This window comes from Gracilinanus agilis, chromosome 4 (assembly GCF_016433145.1).
Source record: "Gracilinanus agilis isolate LMUSP501 chromosome 4, AgileGrace, whole genome shotgun sequence".
NCBI lineage: Eukaryota > Metazoa > Chordata > Mammalia > Didelphimorphia > Didelphidae > Gracilinanus > Gracilinanus agilis.
Genome location: NC_058133.1, coordinates 257355033 through 257375011, shown reverse-complemented (window position 1 = coordinate 257375011; position 19979 = coordinate 257355033). Strand labels below are relative to the sequence as shown.

The 19979-nt window shown below is 43.9% G+C and overlaps 3 protein-coding genes across 4 annotated transcripts in view; 1 reads left to right on the top strand and 2 right to left on the bottom strand.

Moving 5' to 3' along the window:
• The first annotated feature begins 133 nt into the window (after positions 1-133).
• NELFE (negative elongation factor complex member E) lies at positions 134-8584 on the top strand. 2 transcript variants are annotated; one of them, XM_044673910.1, is made up of 11 exons: positions 134-282; positions 1242-1426; positions 1786-1855; positions 2019-2164; positions 4479-4553; positions 4732-4769; positions 4918-5321; positions 5450-5594; positions 5836-5890; positions 6133-6235; positions 8404-8584. In XM_044673910.1, the coding sequence occupies exons 2-11, from the start codon at positions 1352-1354 to the stop codon at positions 8499-8501; spliced, it is 1209 nt and encodes a 402-aa protein (XP_044529845.1). In that variant the 5' UTR covers positions 134-282; positions 1242-1351; the 3' UTR covers positions 8502-8584. The 2 variants fall into 2 exon arrangements, with proteins under 2 accessions (XP_044529845.1, XP_044529844.1); XM_044673909.1 differs by having other exon boundaries at positions 135-282; positions 1307-1426.
• A 139-nt stretch (positions 8585-8723) lies between these two features.
• On the bottom strand, positions 8724-15444 carry CFB (complement factor B). The gene is made up of 18 exons (XM_044673908.1): positions 15226-15444; positions 14724-14948; positions 13687-13872; positions 13358-13531; positions 12976-13077; positions 12659-12795; positions 11976-12114; positions 11600-11731; positions 11181-11282; positions 10934-11071; positions 10501-10598; positions 10243-10360; positions 9859-10009; positions 9695-9771; positions 9505-9605; positions 9287-9419; positions 9154-9203; positions 8724-8946 (listed from the first exon to the last, which is right to left on the bottom strand). The coding sequence occupies exons 1-18, from the start codon at positions 15308-15310 to the stop codon at positions 8797-8799; spliced, it is 2298 nt and encodes a 765-aa protein (XP_044529843.1). The 5' UTR covers positions 15311-15444; the 3' UTR covers positions 8724-8796.
• A 504-nt stretch (positions 15445-15948) lies between these two features.
• C2 (complement C2) overlaps positions 15949-19979 on the bottom strand; it is a 15308-nt gene continuing 11277 nt past the window's right edge. Inside the window, exons 11-18 of the mRNA XM_044671701.1 lie at positions 18343-18437; positions 18102-18213; positions 17788-17953; positions 17623-17699; positions 17350-17441; positions 16806-16932; positions 16546-16595; positions 15949-16387 (exon numbers count right to left, since the gene is read on the bottom strand). Of these exons, the coding sequence (XP_044527636.1) occupies positions 16193-16387; positions 16546-16595; positions 16806-16932; positions 17350-17441; positions 17623-17699; positions 17788-17953; positions 18102-18213; positions 18343-18437 (914 nt within the window). The 3' untranslated portion in view covers positions 15949-16192. The remainder of the gene's footprint in view (positions 16388-16545; positions 16596-16805; positions 16933-17349; positions 17442-17622; positions 17700-17787; positions 17954-18101; positions 18214-18342; positions 18438-19979) is intronic.

Below are 19979 nucleotides of genomic sequence, written 5' to 3'. Positions count from 1 at the left end.
GCATGGCGGAAGTTGCTGCCGCTCGGAGCGCGAGTGGTTACAGGAAGAAGTGATGTCATAAGAGAGAAGGGCGGAAGTGGCCTCAGACTGAGGAACAGAAAAGGTAGCAAGCAGGGAGAGGGGAGAAAGGGAGAGGTGCCGGAAATGGCGCCTTGGTTACGGAGCTTACCTGGTTCAGCTCCCGCCCCCTAGACGTCATCACCCTGCGCCCATCTGGTCCTCCGAGGAGGGCGGAGGAAGTTGCAGCTGTGTACTGTGAGGAGATAACATCTTCCTTTTCAGGTAAGGATTCCCTCTCTTCTTCTTCTTAGCCTGCGACTCTTTATGGCTTCTTGCCTTGGTGCTATGATGACATGGCGGGAGTTCTGGCTCAATTCTTGGGTGTTCGGGAACCCCTTTAGTTGCTATGTTCACCTCCTTCAGGCGGCCGGAGTTCGGTCATTGTTGCTATAGTAACGATGTGCGTGAGGGTTGGAAATATTCCAGGAGAGCCTTTGCTTGTCGTTCCACCCATTAAACTGATCCCCTTGAGGTCAAGGATAATTTTTAACATTAGCTGTATTCCCAGCGCTTAGCCCAGTTCTTGGCGCTTAATAAGTGCTTATTGATTTAATTTGAGAGTGTCCTGCCAACTAATGAACTCGGGGGAGGGAGGTGACTTCTCAGGGAACCATACCTCTTGCCTTATGACTGGAAATTATCCTCCTCCAAAATGAGTTTTGTGCTGGACTTTAGACAGAACTTGGGTCCTAGTCTTGTCAGTGCCACTGACTGGCTTTGTGACTTCAAAGAAGCCACTTAAAAAAACCAAAAACCCTTACCTTTCGCCTTAGAATTAATACTGTGTATTGGTTCCAAGACAGAAGAACTGTAAGGGCCAGGCAGTAGGGGTTACCTGATTTGCCCAGGATCACACAGCTAGGAAGTGTCTAGATTTGAACCCAAAAATTCCGGTCTCTAGGCCTGGTTCTCAATTCACTGAGCTACCCAGCTTGTCCCCTAAAGAAGTCACTTTTCTTATCAGAGGTACCTCCATTTCCTCACCTGTAGAATAGGTGAGAATCAGAGTAGATGACCTTCAGAGCACTGATGTTCTTTGTTCTGCAAGTCTGTGACCTGATTGTCCCAGGTCTTGGATTTCCCAGTGCTCCTCCTCTGAAGTCCAGGAGTGCTGCTCATGAAAGCCAGTGGAAGGGCAAGGCAGGGTCTGGAGCAGGCCATGATGAATGCCATCTTCTCAGGGACTCTGGGCATCTAGACAGTAGGCGAAAGGTACCTCCACTGGACAAATTGATTTGCTACACAGTTGCATCTCTGGAGGGCCAGACCTGGCTCAGAACTGGGAGCTGATATGTTGGTGCTGCCCCCAGGACTGAGTGAGGAAGAAGAAGCATTGCAGAAGAAATTCAGCAAACTCAAGAAAAAGGTAAGCAAACAAGCATAGTGAGCAGAAGGGACACATGGACCTTTATCCCAAACCCTTTCTTAGGCCCTTTACGAATAACTACCTTCCCATCTATGTAGCACTACCAAAAAGTTTGATATAAGGTAAGCTAACTCCTACTGTTGATAGATGACACCTTAGATATATGGCTTGTGATTCCAGTATCACCAAATTTGGGCACTCTGGAGAACCACAGGACATCATGGTTTTGGTGGTTCTTACAAGTAATTATCACAAATGAAATTTATGGAAAATGCTCTGAACACAAAGGCCATAAGATCTTAGGGTGGGAAAAGGCCTTCATTAATTATTTTTTCTTCTTACTTCCCTATCCTCTCTAGAAAAAAGCATTATTGGCTCTTAAGAAGCAGAGTAATAGTAGCACAGCCAGCCAGGGAGGTGTCAAACGCTGTGAGTAATGGGTTAAATGTTATCACAGGGCTTGAGTGAAGAGGGTGGATTTTGGTAGGGGTTCCAACAGTGGCCTGGAAGAAGGAATTGGGACCTAAAAGAACTTCTCCCACAGGTTAGGCAGTTAAGTAACTTCCACTTTATGCTGTTCTCCCTTGCTTAGCTCTGTCGGAGCAACCCGTAGTAGATACAGCCACAGCAACAGAGCAGGCTAAACAACTGGTAAAATCAGGAGCCATCAGTGCCATTAAAGCAGAAACCAAGAATTCGGGCTTCAAGCGGTCACGGACTCTGGAAGGAAAATTGAAGGTATGTGGGAATCAAGAAAAGGATAGGTGAGCGCACTCTTAAACTTATCACATTGAGGAACATTCTAATGGAAATGGTGTCTCATTTATTTTTATATCTCCCTGAAAGACTAGCACAGACCTATCTATCTACTAGATAGCCAGTTAACATTTGAAATTGAGTTGAAGTTAGAAAAAAAAGGCTCTCTGAGAATGGAAAAAAGCAATTTTAGGACAGAAAAAAGTGATAGCATTTTAACCTTGAATAGTCACTTTCCAAGGGCTTCAATTTCTTTATAAGGAGTCAGATCGGATGAACTTTTTAAGGTTCTTTCTGACTTTAAATTACTTTGTATCAAAGGTAATATAGTCATGGAATACTCCTGAGATGGGAGGCAGTACAAACCAGAGACAAATAAGCCCACGAATACTTTAGGTCAGTGATAGTGAACCTCTTAGAGATGGAATGCCAGGCCCTGCCCCCACCCCGAGATCAAGTGCCATACTGCCCCACCCAGACTACATGCTGTTCCCCCCCACTTTATTCCCCACACAGAGGAGGGAGGAAGTGTTCCCATTGGGCTGCTGGGTAGAGGGGCAGGTGATGTGAAAAAATGTTATCAGATATGGAGCAGCTCTGCCTGAGTTCCTCTGCCTTTCTGGTAACAAATTGGGAGGAGTGGGAAGGCAAGTGCCCACAAAGAGTGCTCTGTATGCCATATTTGGCACCCATGCCATAGGTTTTCCATCACTGGTTTAGGTAATCTTATCAATCAAAAGGCATTTATTAAAGGTTTAATGTATACCAGACCCAATGCTAAACATTAGGGACACAAAAGACAGAAATGAAACAAAAGACAGAAATGAAACATTCCCTGCCCTTAGAAAGCTTACATCCCTGGGGAAGAGAGCCTATTTGTATTCAATGTATATATAAAGTATGTACAAAGTAGGGGAGGGGGAGGCACCTATAGGCAACTTACAGCTGAGGGGATAAAGGAAGTTTTCATGTAAGAAGGTAGTCCTTGAACTGAGTTTTTTTGTTTTGTTTTTTTAAACCCATAACTTCTGTGTATTGGCTCCTTGGTGGAAGAGTGGTAAGGGTGGGCAATGGGGGTCAGGTGACTTGCCCAGTGTCTAAGGCCACATTTGAACCTAGGAGCTCCCGTCTCTAGGCCTGACTCTCAATCCACTGAGCTGCCCCTCTTGAACTGAGTTTTAAAGGAATCAAGGGATTCTTAGAGAAAAGTAGAAATGAAGTTGGGAGATAATACTAGTACATAGGGGATAGCTAGCGTAAAAAGCACCAGGATAGGTGATGGAGTGTCATGTGTTAGGAAAAGCAAGAAGGCTAGTCTAGATGGACCTCATAATGCAGGGAGAGGAATGATATATATAACAGTGCTGGAAAGTTATTTTAGAACCTGGTTGTAAAGGGTTTAAAATAACCAACAAAGGAGTTTATATTTTAAAGACAATTGGGAGCCGTTGGCTTTTTTTTTTTTTTATTAAAAAGAAAAGTGACATGGTCTTACCTGCATTTTAGGAAATCATTCTAGTGTGAATAAATTGAAGAAGGGGAAAACTGAGATTGAAAGACTAAGAGATTATTACAATAGCCCAGGCAATAGGTGATAAGAGTTTAAACTAGGCCTCTGGTCATGTGAGTAGAAAGAATATCCAAGAGATGTTGTGGAAATAGAAACAAAATTTGGTGTCTAATGTATATGTGGAGTGGCATAAAATTGGAGAATCAAAGATAACACCACAGTTGGTGCTTTCAACAGAAATGGGAAAAAAGATAATGAGTTCTGATTTGGACATTTGCACTTGATATACCTATAGGACATCTAGTTCAAAATTTCCAATAGTTGATGCAAAACTAGAGCTCAGGAAGATGAGGGTTGAATATAGATCTTGAATTATCTGCATAGAAATGATAATTAAGCCAAAGGGAGCTGAAAAGGTCACCAAATGAGAGAGTATGGAGTGAGAAAAGAAAATAGCCCAGGACATTGCCTTGGAATACAGCCACAGTTAGGGAACATGATATAGACAATGAATTGGCAAAGGATACTATTAAGTATTGGTGAGTAAAACCAAGAGAGCATTGTCACAAAAGCCTAGAACATATTACTGAATGATTAGTCATTTATAGGTTATCTGAAGAAGTTAGAAGTATATTTGGGCATTTCTGTTAAGCACATGCTTAATTTGGAGAGGAACTAAAAGAGAAGGGGATCATCAAAATATGTTAAAAGGGAGAAGAAACAGATAAAGAAGGGAGACTTTGGCCAGTTTGCTAGAGTGTCCCAATTCCATTGTGTCATCTATAGGACCCAGAGAAGGGCCCAGCCCCAACTTTTCAACCATTTCAGAGAAGCATCTCTGCTGATGATGACTTGCAGGAGGTAAATGGGGAAATTACCAAATTTTCAATGCTCCAAAAGCATTGAGGGTAAGGAGGAGTGGGAGGGATGGGCTCAGTGAAGTAAGAGGGGAGAGAAAACTGAATTAGGCAAGTGGGGACCTGATTCTGGATATTATCTTAGCTATTCTTCATACCATCCTTTGTTTTCTTCCTTCTAGTCATCCAGACGTCCCCAGAGGAAGTCTCTATATGAGAGGTTAGAGAGATGGGACAGGGTTCCTGGAGCCATGGGGTGGTGGCTGGGGCCGGAAGGAACCAAGGGCCTGAAGGGGAATGATTTTTATACCCCTGAAGGAGGGGATGAAGTAGGGACCTTTTTACAAACTTAATGTATACCTCTACAGCTTTGTGTCATCCAGTGATCGTCTTCGGGAACTAGGACCAGATGGGGAGGAATCAGAAGGTCCAGGGGGTGGTGATGGTCCTCCTCGAAGCTTTGACTGGGGCTTTGAGGAACGGAGTGGTCCCCCCACTTCAGCCTCCCCACCCCGAAGCCGAAGTCGAGATCGAAGCCATGAGAGGAACCGGGATCGAGATAGGGACCGGGACAGAGACAAGGACCGTGATCGGGACAGAGACCGGGATCGGGACAAGGACCGGGACAGGGACAGAGAACGGGACAGGGACCGGGATAGGGACCGGGACAGAGATCGAGACAGGGACCGAGACCGAGATCGAGACAGAGACCGGGATCGAGACCGGGATCGGGACAGAGACCGAGACCGGGATCGAGAGGGCCCTTTCCGAAGTAAGTGACATGAACTTATGGAATGGGAAATTCCAGAGAGTATTTAAGTGGGGTCCACAATGATCTTTCTGTTAAGAGCTTGATTGGATTGTAATCTCTGATTATAAACGTGATCTATGGCCCCACAGGGTCTGATTCATTCCCTGAGTACCGAGGCCCACGTAAGGGGAACACCTTGTATGTATCTGGAACAGATATGACACCCACTCTACTTCGTGGAGCCTTCTCACCCTTTGGGAACATCATTGACCTCTCCATGGACCCACCCCGAAAGTAAGGAGGTTTGGAATAGGAAGTGAGAAGAGTGAGGTGAAGTAAGATCTTTGGAGTCCTAGGGAAAAATACAAGAAAGTGAGAGAGAAAAATTCTCATAGGTCAGAGAGAAGAAACAGAAGGTTGGGAGGGAATGGGGAAGGAAAGTCACTTATATTGGGCCTGGTGGAAGAAATTGGAAGAGGGAGTGGTCAGAAGAGCTGTGGGCCCTAGGATGATGCTATTTTCCATCCTCACCCAGCTGTGCTTTTGTCACCTATGAAAAGATGGAATCAGCAGATCAAGCAATAGCTGAGGTCAGTATTTCTAATTCTATCCCCCGCATTCCTTCTCCTGACCTTTATTTCTCCATAAAATTTTGGAAAGAGGGTGGTGTAAGTTGTGAGTGCCTTCCCCAACATCATAATCTCCTCATTCTCAACCTAGGATCTCTTCTGTTCTTAATTCCCTACTTATTTGTTCTTAGGATGTCTCTGATGCAGTAGATCCTCTCTAATTTGTTTTTAACCTTTCCTACCACCACTGGTCTCTCTTACAGCTCAATGGGACCAAGGTAGAATCTGTGCAACTCAAGGTTAGCATCGCTCGTAAGCAGCCCATGCTAGATGCTGCCACTGGCAATTCTGTCTGGGGCTCCCTCGGTAAGAATACAGTTCCCAGGTCAACCCCACAATAACATACCATTTCATCTTGCTCTTCTATATAATTTCTTAGGTTCACTAAAAGGAGATGAGGGTTAGGATTAGGATGGTAACCATGGGGAGGGAAAGGAAAGAAGATAAACTCAAGATATTTACAAAGAACAGAATTGAGTTGGATATAGGATGAAAGAGAGGGAGAGTCAGAGAACAAGGGTTCTTTCCACAGAGAAGCTTCTAACCTAAATAACTAGGAAGAAGAGGCAACTAAGTGACCAAATGCATAGAAATGGGAGACCCTGGGCAAGTTACTTAACCCCAACTGCCTAACCCTTACTGTCCTTCTGTCTTGGAATTAATACTTAGTATTGATTCTAAGAAAGATGGTAAGGGTTTTTAAGTGGGGAAATGATAACTAGGAAAAATAGGAGAGTTGGGTTTTAGAGCCATTTTGTTGAAGTAGATGACTTGAATTTTAGACATGTCAGTTTTTGAGATGATAGTACTTTCAGACATAAATGCCCTATATGTATGTATATGCCTGAAACTCAGATGTTAAGATCGTACATGAAAATGTACATTTGATAGTATAGAGAAGAATTGAAGTTATAAGAGAAGATCAGTTCAGCAGGGAAATTGTAGAGAAGAGGAAAAAAACAAGAACTGAGTCTTGAAGACTAGTCCATTTCTTCCCAAAATGAAGAGGGAAAAGAATAGAAGAGAGGATATAGCCAGAATAATGCCATGTCACAGAAACCAAGTGGAAAGAGTTTCAGAACTTTACACAGGGAAGAATGGTCATCCAAGAGTGGCACATGTTAAAGAATTGAAAACTAGGGAAAAGTCTTTCAGTTTGGTGACTAGGATGTCCTAAAGTCATCACTACAGGATTTAGAGATGGAAGTGATTTTAGAGATCATCTATGCCAACCCCCTCATTTTATAGATAAAGAAAATGAAGCCCAAAGCAATAAAATGACTACCACAAATCACACAGCAGAACCCACATTATCAGACTACAAATCTGGTGCTCTTTCCACTACCCCAACTTGTTGGTGACTATTATTTGAGGAAGCCTTTTTCATAGACAGATGGGGTCAAAGTCAGATTTAGGAAAGTCATAGATTTAGGAAAGAAGTTATTTAAATGTCAAAAGTAGTTGGAGACCAACCAATTGAAAGAGTTAGTAGTGAAAAGGTGAGGATTAGGATGTTAGCTGAAAGGTTAAGCCAGCGTCAAATAAAGGATTTGGGGGGGGGGGGGTTGGTGTTTTTGTTTTTTCAGAATTCAGGAAAGCTATACATATTTGAAGGAGAAAGAGAAGAATTAAAGAGACTAGAAGGAGGATATAAATGGGAATGAGGTTTCCCAGGAGTGGGATCTTAGGGCACAGGCAGAGAAATTAACTGGAGGAGGAATATTTCCTTCTCTGCACTCTAAAGAAAAGAGAATATCTATAGGGACAATACTTGGATGTGAAGATGATAGGTCAGTTGTTCCCAGAATGTCTTTGGGGAGGTTTAGGAACTTAAATGAGAATATTTTGACCTAGAGTTACATCTTTTAATATATTATCTTGGAGTGGAGAGGTTTATATTGCTGTGTTATCTGTTCCTATTATGTTAACATTAATAAATTGATCCACTTCCTAACTTTATAGCTAGATTATAGATAAAACTAAATTTATTAAAGGTAAGAACTAAAATTTACCAGTGTCATTAACAAAAGAATACAACTTGCTTTCAGAACTTTAATCCATTCATTTGTTGTACTAATAGAAGTCAAATGTTAACATTTTTCATGTCTTTACTTTGTAAAAATCATTATAAACTTTTCAAAGAACACAAATTGATTTGAATCATAATATCAATACAATTCAAAATGCAGTTTTTTCCACTTTTTCCTTTCTTTCACCCATGCTTCCAGGGCTTCACCCAAAGTCTGGGTTAGCTGTTCATAGGCTTGAGAATGGCAAGAAGGCAGTCCAGTATAAATTAATGTATTGAAGGGGATCTACATTCCCAAAAGTCTGTGTGATTGCAAATCTCCACAGAGGAAAAGAGGCTGACAACCAACTTTGCCTGCTTCATAGCTGAATATAAGGGTGGTCCCGGACTGTGGGTCTGACTCGATTTTCTATTTCCTTAACATACTCTTCTCTTTTTTTCCTAGCTGTACAAAGCAGCCCCAAGGGCTGCCATCGGGACAAGAGGACCCAGATTGTCTACAATGATGATGTCTATAAAGAAAACCTTGTGGATGGATTCTAGACAGCTGGAAGAATTGGGGAAAGAAATCTCTCCTTTTCCCATCCAGGTCTCAGTAAAACCCACTGAGGTGGATATTCAGTTAACCTACTTAGCCTCTGAATTTCTTTCATCCGAGATTGGGAGTGAGGCCAATGGAAAAGGCCATCTGGTTTGGTATGGGCTATGTTACTGTGACTGCCAGAATTCCTCAGCCCTACACATAGAACTCAAACACATGAATGATTGCAGTTCTTTGTTTTAATTTTCCCAGACAATAAGTATTTCCCATGCCTCTGTTCTGTCCCCATAGAAAATCTCACAAGAAGGCTAGATCCTCGTCCTTCAGTTTTTCCCGAAGCCAAGGCAATACTTGAAAGAGGTTGATGTGGAAGTCACGGGCGTGGGAGGGAATGGCTCTGTTGGGTCGTTTGCAGACATCTACCACACCCCAGCTAATCACACCCACCTAAGGAAAAGTTAGGCGGAATAATATATTGACCATTTGGATGGTATCCACTGGAAATTCCAAAAACATAGGTTTTTGTAGAACCTTCCCAAAATCAGATAACAGTCCAAGGATCTCCCTCTCCCCTTAGAATTAAGCTGCTATGCTAAATGGTGGCCTCAGGAGGACACTTTGCCTCCTGAGATGGAAGGGGAAAGAAAAACTTACTTGAATGAAGCGGCTTTTCTTGTGAATAATAAGTGGACCACCAGAATCCCCTGTAGGAAGAAAGGGAAAGCCATAAGCCTATAGAAGATGATTGTGTCTTAAAGAAAGGGCATTGAAGAGAAAGCTTTCTTGCCTTTACAGGTGTTGGGGTCAGCTTGAGGATCTGATCCCCCCGTGCAGAGGAATCTGGGTGTTACTACATCAGAGAGATCCCTTACTTTCTCATAGCCTGGGGCTTTGAGAGCATCTCGTTCACAGCTGGCTTTCTGTGGGCCACAAGAAGAGATAGTTTTGTGGGAGAAGGAACTTAAAGAGAAGTGGACTTCCTGCAAGGCCCTCTCATGTCCTTACCATTTCCCCATTCTTTATGTATACTTCCTTCTGCATCAAGTTGTTCTTGTCCTCAAACACAAACAGAGCTTTGACATTCTTTTCAGGGAGCAACTCTTTCTCTGATGGGAAAAAGAAACAGTTTCACATCTTCTGTGCTATACATCCATCTGTTGATGTCTTTCATCTCTTGATGTCTCATTTATCTCACCTTGTTGTTGGCACGTGGTTGATAATGGGAGCCTCAAAGCCCGAGTTGTTGGCTCTGTGCATGGAAGACAGATGGGTCTATGTAGGAAAGAGAATCTTAAGTTGAGCATCATGCCATTCAAGGCTCTAGGCCCTCAATCCCTTCCCAGACCCAAGGATTCTGACCGGAGATCTTTTGTGAACGTAAACTTCTTCTTGAGCTTGACGAGGGCAATGTCATAGTCATAGAATTCAGCAATCCCTTCAGCTTTTTTTCTATTGATGTCATAATCAGGGTGGAAATAGACACTCTCTACCTCCCTGTTCTGCACACCTCCTGGAATAAAGGAAGAGGAAATAGGAATCACCCCTAAGCTATTGCTGTGGCCCTAGTCCCTGATTGTTCCTACTCTTTCTGGCCCTGATCAAGAAAGTAAAGGAAAATGGGTGGGAGGTAGTATGTAGGTGGGTATAAAGGTGATTAGGAAATTCCCATCGATGAGAATTATTTTTATGAAAAAATAATTGGGAAGCTGGATTGAGGGAAATTAGGAAGTAGAGCTGCCTTACCTGCATCGACCTTGACATTATGGGCCTGGTCATCCACATTGAAGCAGTGGGCAGCTGTCAGCACATAGTATTCTGATACCACAGCCCCTTTACAGGACTCCTTTCCTGCAGAGGGTCGCTATGGACAGAAATTGGGTGGGCAAGAGAAAGGGGTTACATCCCTAGCTATAAACATTCTCTGATACAACCTTCTCACCCTGTTCCATATTACCTCCAATTTCTCCATCCTGCCACACCACCCAGTTCCAGAACACTCACAATGACATTGATGGAGACATGCCAGGGTTGTGCTTCATGGCGTCCACTTTTGTGTCGTCCCCATGCTATCCCACACAGACTTAGAGCTTTACTTTCATCTAGGGGAGAGAGAGAACTAAGTAGTTGTTGCCTCTTAGTTCTCCTAATGGGAGTGGACTCAACTTGGAGACAGGACACTTGGGTTGAACAAGTTAACCCTTACTATTCCATTATTTTATTATTAGAGCCTGGAATGGGGTTGAAAAATTGTAACAGAGAGAAACTTAAGGTTTCATCAAAATAGAGGGAGATTGAACATTAGAAAGTATCTCTGAACTTTTAGGAAAAGAAGGCAGGGGTAGGAATAAGTTAAGTGATCAGGATCAGTGGAAGGGTAGTAGTGATTCCTAGATTCTTGTATCATTGAATAATAGTTCCACCTCCAGGCACTTACCAATCATCAAGAAGAAGACATTCTCTAGGTCTTCCATGTCCTTAACTTTGAACACATGCCTTTCTCCATCCTTCTTTGAAGCCAAAGCATTGATCTTCTCCTGGTCAACAAGGGGACCAATTCCAAATACATAGACATCTAAGGAAGAAAGTAAAGTTTGAGGGCCTCCTGAATCTCTGAAAGGAGTGGTATCTAATCCAGACATCAGGTTCTTTGCCTTAATTGTTCAAGGAGCTTGGACACTCACCCAGATAATTTTCCCTTGGGTTTTTACGGTTCTTTCCAATATCCAGAAACTCTCGGATCTGCTCAATAGCAGCCACAGGGTCCCCTCCCATGTTGTAATTTCCTACATGTATTGAAGGAAATGGGGATTATATTCCTAAAATGACAACAAGGCAGACTGACAGAGGTGTGAAGACGTGACATTATTGTTCAGGGCCATAAAAAGCTGATGGAAAAAGAAATCATGGCAACATTGGGAGATGAGAGTCCTCTTTGACTTCTCTGACTGGTAAAAGAGGCATGAAGCCAAAAGACTAAATGAGGAATCATCCTCAGAGAGAGTTAGGGAGTAGTGAAGGAGTTGGAGGGTCACCCAGAACCTAAGGTTTAGGGGAAACAAACAAGAGGGTTGGAGAGTTCCCCAGGGAAGTTCCTTCTAACCGTCAGTCATGAGCACGATCACATGGCGTGTTTTATTCCAATTAATGTCATTTTTGGACTCCTGTAGGATCATCATCTCATACAACATTGTTAGTGCCTTTTTTGTGTTCGTTCCTGCCTTTAATCGGTGATCTGTAGGAAGGAACAAGGTCATCATCCCCTCTCTTCATATCTCTGATCACAACCTCCTGATCTACCTTTCACTACCCTTCATTTTCCTTATCCTTTACGCAATAGACCTGCCTCTCCCTCACTCCTATGCCCATCACCTATACACTTTATAATTTCCTAATCCCACTGTAACTCTGCTAACTTCCTTTGACCCTCCCCCCACAGAGGAACTCCAACCCAACCCCCTAGGCACCAGTGGCCAGACCTGAGTATTTGATCTTGTCCAGCTCCTGCTTGACCCAGTCTGCATTACTGCTTTCTCTATCTGACAGTTTGACCACAGCTTTGGCTTCTGTGGCATAGGTCACTACTGCATACCGTGGCTCCACACCATAACTCGCCACCTGGCAGAAGAAGGACACAGGAAAATGCTGGAGTGGCTCAGGAAGCGACAGGAGGAGGAATCTACTGGGTAGGTGGCAGCCAGGATGTAGAGCACCCGTGGTTCATAGCTGGTTCAGAGTCAGGGGATCTTGAAGCCAGCAGAAATTTGGGGGAATCTAGGGAGTAAGGTGGCAAGATGAGCCGAGGGGAAAGGAGAATAGAGACAAAGAGAAGTTGGGAGGGAGCATTTCTTCAAGTCCTTAAAAGCTGAGCTTTGTTGCCACCTCTTCAAGGAATACTTTCCTCCTGAGCAAGACTTTTCCTATCCGACCACACAACACTTTTTTTTGGGCTTCTTTGATGTATGAATTATCTAACACTGTTATTATGGTTATCTGTTTCTGCATCATCTCTCCCTCAGCTAGACTAAGCTCTATGACACCAAGAACTGGGCCTTATCCAAATTTTCTTCCCGCATCACACAGACTTCTTCATTAATGCTTTTGTTGATTTGATGGAGAGGCAGTGGGATACCCAAGGAGGGGGCAGGCTGCTAGTCACTACCTTGTCAATAAGGCTGCTGAGACACTTTTTGGCTCCTGTGAAGTTGTTCTTGCCAATGCTATCTGATGCGTCTAGCACTAGGTAGATGTTCATGGATCCTGCGGGGTCCAGGACAATCTTCCGATTCTGCTGCCCTCCTGGGAGGGAAATAAGGTATGGAAAGCTTGGAAACCCACCCACCCCCCAGTATGCCCACCTCCCCCTTTCCCCAGATTCATTCTCTTTCTACTCCCCTTCCCGGGGCTTCCTCCCCAAAGCTGCCTCTTCCTGTTCCTAGTGTGTATGTACATACTTGTTAACACACACAGAGCACATACCTGGGCTATATCCATCTTCTGCATCAGCCCCTTCAATGGTCTCTGTCAGAGAAGAGATGAAGGCAGCAGACACCTCCTCCGGAGTATCATACATGAAGGAGTCTTCGAGCAGAGATCAAAGGTAGAATCAAGAATGGTGAATGACTGAGGGAGTGACCATATGCTAAGAGCAGAGAGAGCAAGGGAATTTATGGAAGTAAGAGAAATAGTCCTAGAAGGATTTGGAGGGAAAGGACCAAATCAGGGTAGGGGTTTGAAAATAGAGAACATTTTGGATGAAGAGCAGGAGTGAGTAGGCAATTCAGAGTTAGAAATAGTCTGGCAGGTACAGAGAATTCTAGAGTCGCAGTAAAGACCAGAGACAGAGTTTACTCGGAGGCACCTCGGCAAGAGGGCTCTGTGCCACTCCAGGATCCATCTTCCATGCAGGTGCGCTTCTGGGAGCCTTGTAAGGTGAGCCCTTGGCCACAGTCGTAGGTGACACTATCCTCCAGTCGGTATTGTCTGCCCGCCTTTCTTGTTCCAATGGGGATGCCAGGGTCCTGGCAGTAACCCGCTGCGGGAAGTCAATGAGGTGAGATCTCAAGCCTGCCACGGGGGAAACAAAGCTGACCCGACATGATGTTTGGAATAAGGGATGTCTGACCTAGCTAAGGTCACTAAGGGAACCGGGGAATCAGGAGGGAGAGTTTTGTAGAAGGGAGAACTCACCACCATTATCACAGATAGTTGTATGTCCATCCCAGCGGCCAGTGGACTGGCAGGTACGATTGACAGAGCCACGTAGGTTATACCCATCGTAGCAATGGAAAGAGATCTGTTCACTTATATTGTAGAAGCGTTTTCTTGGCCAGAAGTCACCATTCTCAAAGTCCTCAGGGCCTGGGCATTGGATTGCTTTAGGAACAAAAGGGAGGGAAAGAAGAAGGCCAGGGCATCAGAAGGGAAGAGAAGGGGGGCAGCTGCGTAGCTCAGTGTATTGAGAGCCAGGCCTAGAGACAGGAGGTCCTGGGTTCAAAATTTGGCCTCAGACACTTCCTAGCTGTGTGATACTGAGCAAGTCATTTAACCCCCATTACCTACCCATACCACTCTTCTGCCTTGGAGCCAATACACAGTACTGACTCCAAGACAGAAAGTAAGGGTTTAAAAAAAAAAAAAAAAAAAGGGGGGAAGAGAGGAATCCTCAGATGGGATCTCCTTTGTTTTGCAGTCTTTGTCTCAAGAATAGAATGTTACTACTACTGCTATGAACATGTCTACAGATCTCCTCCATCCTCAATTCATTGATATTTGCAATGCCAAGTATCTAGTTTTACAATTAAAGAAATTGACTTTGCCAGGGTCACACAGCTAGTTAGCTTTGGAGTTAGAATATAAACCTAGATCTCTTGTGGGACTCTGAGACTAAAATTGGGGTTACTATTAGGGATGAGATTAAGATTGGAATTAGGACCCCAAAGCGTGCTGACTCCAGTTTCCTAACCCACTCTCCCTCTCCTTGCTTGTCAAAACATATGCTTTGGCCTTCCCCTAACCCTATACTCAAACACATCCCTGAATCTAGCCCAAACAATACATTCTTGGCAATATGAGCAAAGCCTATGGACAAACCTCATCTCAAACCAAACCTTAAGCTTAATCATAACCACAGACCTCAATCTAACCTCAGTCCCAACTCTACCCTTAGCCCTAACCTTAATCCTTATCCCTCCCAAATCCATTTCCCAAACCCATGCACTCCTCACCCCTGCACTCAGCTTTTTTAACTATCTTCTTAGTTCGAGTCTGCAGGATACTCCAGGACCCCCAAGGCTTGCAATTACGGATCTTCATAGGATATGGATAGTAGCCAGGTGGGCATGTGTATTCCAGAAACTGGCCATCCTTGAGAACTTGAAAAGAGCCACCTGTGATCTCTATTCCCTCCAGAGGACATGGTTTGTTAGGCTCAGATGGTGCTGAGCTCACACCTAGAGAGAACAGATCATAGGATTCTCAAATCCCCTCATCTTAGAACTGAGGAAGCTGGAGGCAGGAAAAAAAAAATTATGTTTGCAATAAAGGAGAAAGAGAAAGAGTCAGAATTTGAATTCAGGTCCTCTGATCCCCAAACCCAGTTCAGTGACAAGAGCAGAGGTTCAGACAAAGGAGACAAGAAAGAAGTCCTCTGAGAAAGTTTATAAGGGCAGGTGCCTCAGCTACTCTGCTCCAGGGGAGACCCAGTAGGAAATAGGACAGATAATTTACCAGCAGATAGAAGTCCTAGGATCAAGGGAAGAACACAGAGCCAGGCACACGATTTCTTCTTCATGGTGATGGGAAGGGAGGCCATTTAGATGGCCTCCTCTTTCCGCCTCTCTAAGTAAGAGAAGCTGGGTGAACAGGACAACTGAGGGGAGAGGGTCCTGCAGATAAGAAGAAAGTCGGGGCCGTCTCTCTCTGAATCTATCATGGACTGAAGCTCTCTGTCCAAGTCCAAACTCTAATCCTAAACTGGATTGCTCTTGCTTTCCCCTCATCACCACCCCCCACTTCCCTTTATGCAATCTCTTCTGGCACCTGTAGCTTGCCCCGCCCCCCAGCATCACTTTCGGTAATGCCCAAGGGGGAACATATGTATGTGTGTGTTTGTCTTGGGGCCCTTTTCACTGGAAGCCAAGGAAACCGAAACCAATCCATGTCCCACCCTTTACTGCCCAGGACTCAGAGATCTAGAGTTTCAAATTTCCTTTCAGCTCTTGCCCAGATCCCACAATGATTTAGGAGTCAAGCCAGCTGCCCTCTCTTGACATCTCTGAGCTCCCCCTCCCCGGTCTGGGTGATGGGAACAGAGTCCGTAGGGTATTTGTCTATCGAGGTCTCTGACCTCCTGCCCTCAACTAATTCCTGGAATCTTTTCGGTGGTTTCCACTACTTTCTCCAGCCCAATCCTAACCCTGCCCCACAGACCAATAAAAGAATAGATGGGAATATGGTGAAATAGCAAAAATTTATTAATGTCATCACTGGGGAAATCCCAGAAGAGGTAGGGAATGGAATGGAACAGAGAGCAAAGCTGGGAGAGAGGGGAAATGGAAGTGTGATAAGATAGAGAAGGGCTATGTAAGAGACTCAAACAAATGGGCAGCTAGAGCTGGAGGCCAGGCAGGTCTCTGCTAGAGAGGACAGGGTCTTAAGACTTTAATCAGTAGCTGGACACTAGGAAGGTCAGGATTCAGGAAGCTGGCCCAAGGGGAAGAAAACGTAAGACATTTTTCAGATGTTGTCTCAACCAGGGCTGAAGTCGAAAGACGCTGATGTGGAAATCTCGAGCTAGAGTGCCAGCTGAGGATGGGTAGCGATTCACCTTATTTGGGGTGGTTGTCTTTTCGGAACATGGATTGTATAAACCCCAGCTCACCAGCCCCACCTAAACAAGGAAGAGAAGAAAATAAGATAATCCAGCCCCTGGCCATTCCTCAAAGCTTTCCATGTAACCTAGCACCCCTATCCCACTCTCTACTAGAGATCCTATAATCTCTGCCCCAGAGTAAATTCCAGTTAGCTCCTTTTCCCTAGTCTCCTTACCTGAAAATACCTGTATCTCTTCTGAAGGAAAACTGCCCCTCCAGATTCTCCTGCCAAGAATGGGAAGAAAGAAAAGAAGCATCATCAGCTCAGCTCCCATCCAGTTCCCATCCCTCTCACCCTAGTCAGCGGCATCCTGAGATGTTGGGCCAGACAGCTAGGCAGAGGCATGATCAATCCTGACCAAAGGGACCAATCTTCTGTCTCCACCAACTCTGACTTGCTTTTTCCCCAGGTAACCTGGGGTCCTCCACACTCACCCTTGCAAGGGGAAGCATCATTTCCAGTGCCACTACACAGAAATTGGTCAGTCACCACTTGTTTCACATCCGTGAGGTTAGAGAAAAATTGTTTGGCTTGGGAGACAGCCTGGAGGCAGATTGTCCGCTAGGTTAGGGGTGAGGGGAGAGAAGGAGGAAGGAAATATTAGGGGGATAGACTGCAAAAGCTCATAGGATGGAAAGATTTTAAGCTGGAAGATGAGCTTAAAGTCCAACCCTTTTGAGAAGCCTAGAGAGTTTGAAATGACTTCCAAGGTTGCGTAGTATCAGAACTAGGATTCTAATCCATATCTTAAATAATGGAGTTAAATCTTCAAACTCAAGGAGTGCTCTTCCCATTCTGCTACACTGTTTTTCCAAAGACCCTTGAGGGGCAGGCTAGAAGGACACAGGGAGAATATTGGGGTCAAGTTTTGAGAGTACACCCCTAGGTATACCATGGTAGGGAGTTCAGTCTGAAGATGCCTTCCCTGCCTCTGCCCACTTCTCTTTCCCCTTCACTTCCCTCCTTCTGGGTCCTCACCTCATTCTCTTCCTTGAGAACAATGTCCATTATCTCATCATCCAGTGAGACAAAGTGAGCTGGGATTTCATTTTTCTTCAAAAGTATATTCTCTGTAAATCAGAGAGAAAGGCACCATCTCTATATGAGCCCTCACATAAGACCACAGGCATCTGCTTGTATCCTCCCTCACCTCCCAATTTCTGCTCTCACTAGAGTCTCACTATCTGCTCTCCCGTAGTCCCTTGCCCTCCTCTGGAATTTGGACATCTTTCTTCCAGCCCCCCACATTACCATGGTCAGAACAGGTACTGGCCGGTGAACGCCGCAGGGCCAGGTTGGCCCCCACAGTACAAGGAAGACAGATGGGTCTGGAGAAGAAGATAGGAATCAGGAGAGGTCTACCCAAGGGCTTTGTCCCTTCCTTCCACTGCTTGAGACATCCCCTGGTTCTTGCACCTGGCATGACTGGACATCTTGACCTTCTCAGTCAGCTTCAGCAGGGCAATGTCACTGCCATAGAACTCAGGGATCCCTTGCTTCACCTTGGCATAGACATCGAACTCTTCTGGAATGAACCACTGCTCAATCTCCATCTCTCTGCCTCTCTTTGACTTAGGATCTCCTAGGGATAAGGAGTAGCAAGTTGAGGAGCCCAGCTCATATATTTCTAAGGGACAATAAAACTTCTGGGAAAGAAAGAGAGTGTCGAACCAAGAGCCAGTTGCCTGGGGTCCTCTAGGATTAGGGGGACTTTCCCCTCCTCTTCTTACCCACGGTGACTCTCCACAGGGTGAGGTTATTCTTTTTATGGAAGCAGTGGGCTGCAGTCAGGACCCATTGATCAGAGATGAGTGCCCCTCGGCATGTGTCTTTGCTGCTGGGCTGTAAGAAAGAAGCATGTCAGCTTTAGGGACCCTGCAGTCTAGTTTCTTAGCCCCTCACTCTCTCTACCCCTACATGCATATCCAATTCTGTATCCTCATGGATGAAGATAGACAACCCAGCTGTTACCTTGATGATGACGTGCCAGGGTGTCCTCTCTTGGGCTGAAGCATTGGTTGACATATTTCCCACACCACAGACAGTGTCCACAAACTTGGAGACATCTGTGAATAAGATGAAAGAATAAACCCTGGGGTGAGAAAGGAAATTGTTTAAAAGAGTCATGGTTAATTACTAATTAATTAATTAATTGCTCATGGTTAAGCCAAGCTAATATAATAAAATGACAATTCTATCTAAATTAATTTACTTATTCGGTGCCATACCATCCAATCTACCAAAAAACTATTTTATAGAACTAGAAAAAATAACAAAATTCAACTGGAAGAACAAAAGGTCAAGAATATCAAGGGAACTAATGAAAAAAAGTGTGAAGGATGATAGCCTAATGATAGCAGATCCTAAACTGTACTATAAAGCAGTAATCATCAAAACAATTTGGTACTGGTTAAGAAATACAAGAATGACTTAACCCCCATTGCCTAGCCCTTACCACTCCTCTGCCTTGGAACCTATACACAGTATTGATTCCAAGATGGAAGGTAGGGGTTTCTCAAATATATAAAGAACTAAATCAAATTTATAAAAATATAAGTCATTCCTCAATTGACAAATGGTCAAGGGATATGAATAGGCAATTTTCAGAAGAAGAAATCGAAGCTATCTATAACTATATGAAAAATTGTTTTAATCACTCTTGATTAGAGAAATACAAATTAAAACAACTCTAAGTTACCACCTCACACCTAACAAATTATCCAATATGACAGTAAAGGAAAATGATAAATGTTGGAGGGGATGTGGTAAAATTGGGACACTAATACATTACTAGTGGAGCTATGAAATTGATCCAACCCTTTTGGAGGGCAATGTGGAATTATGCCCAAAGGGCTACAAAACAATGCATACCCTTTGATCCAGCAATATCACTACTAGATCTGTATCCCAGAGAGATAAAAAAAAAGGGGGGGAGTGGAGAAGAACCTTGTACAAAGATATTTATAGCTGCTCTTTTTGTGGTGGTAAAGAATTAGAAATTAAGGGGATGTCCATCAACTGGATAATAGATGAACGAATTATGGTATGTGATGGTAATGAAATACTATTGTGCTATCAGAAATGATGAACATGACGGTTTTAGAAAGAGCTGGAAAGAACTACATGAACTGATGCAGAGTGAAATAAACAGAACCAGGAAAACATTGTACATGGTGACAACAATATTGTGGAATGATCAACTATGATAGATTTAGTCATTAATGGCAATATAATGATCCAGGAACATTCTGAGAGACTTATGACACAGAATGCTATCCATCTCCAGAGAAAGAACTGTTGGAGTCAGAATGCAAATAAGAGCATATGGTTTTTCATTTGTTTATCTGAGTTTATGTTTTGGGATTTTGGTTTTATAAGATAATACATGTATAACTCAGATCAAATTGCCTATCAGCACTGGGAAGGGGAAGGGAAGTAAAAGAGGGAGATAAGTTTGATCATATAACTTAGGAAAACTTTTGTGGAAATTTGTTATAACATATAATTGATAACAAATAAATAAATATTTGAAAGAGAAAGGAAAGAGAGAAAAAAAGAAAGGAAGAAAGAAAGAGAGAAAGAGAGAGGGAGGGAGGAAGAAAGAAAGA

Bases quoted from the DNA above. Each gene is read 5' to 3' on its own strand.
- NELFE (XM_044673910.1), top strand. From the start codon at position 1,352: ATGTTGGTGCTGCCCCCAGGACTGAGTGAGGAAGAAGAAGCATTGCAG. The intron at 4,770-4,917 runs GTTAGAGAGATG...ATACCTCTACAG, and splicing joins AGGAAGTCTCTATATGAGAG to CTTTGTGTCATCCAGTGATC. The intron at 6,236-8,403 runs GTAAGAATACAG...TTTTTTTCCTAG, and splicing joins TTCTGTCTGGGGCTCCCTCG to CTGTACAAAGCAGCCCCAAG.
- CFB (XM_044673908.1), bottom strand. From the start codon at position 15,310: ATGGCCTCCCTTCCCATCACCATGAAGAAGAAATCGTGTGCCTGGCTC. The intron at 13,532-13,686 runs GTGAGTTCTCCC...GACTTCCCGCAG, and splicing joins AACTATCTGTGATAATGGTG to CGGGTTACTGCCAGGACCCT. The intron at 11,072-11,180 runs GTGAGTGTCCAA...TTTCTTCCTTAG, and splicing joins CCCAAGGGAAAATTATCTGG to ATGTCTATGTATTTGGAATT.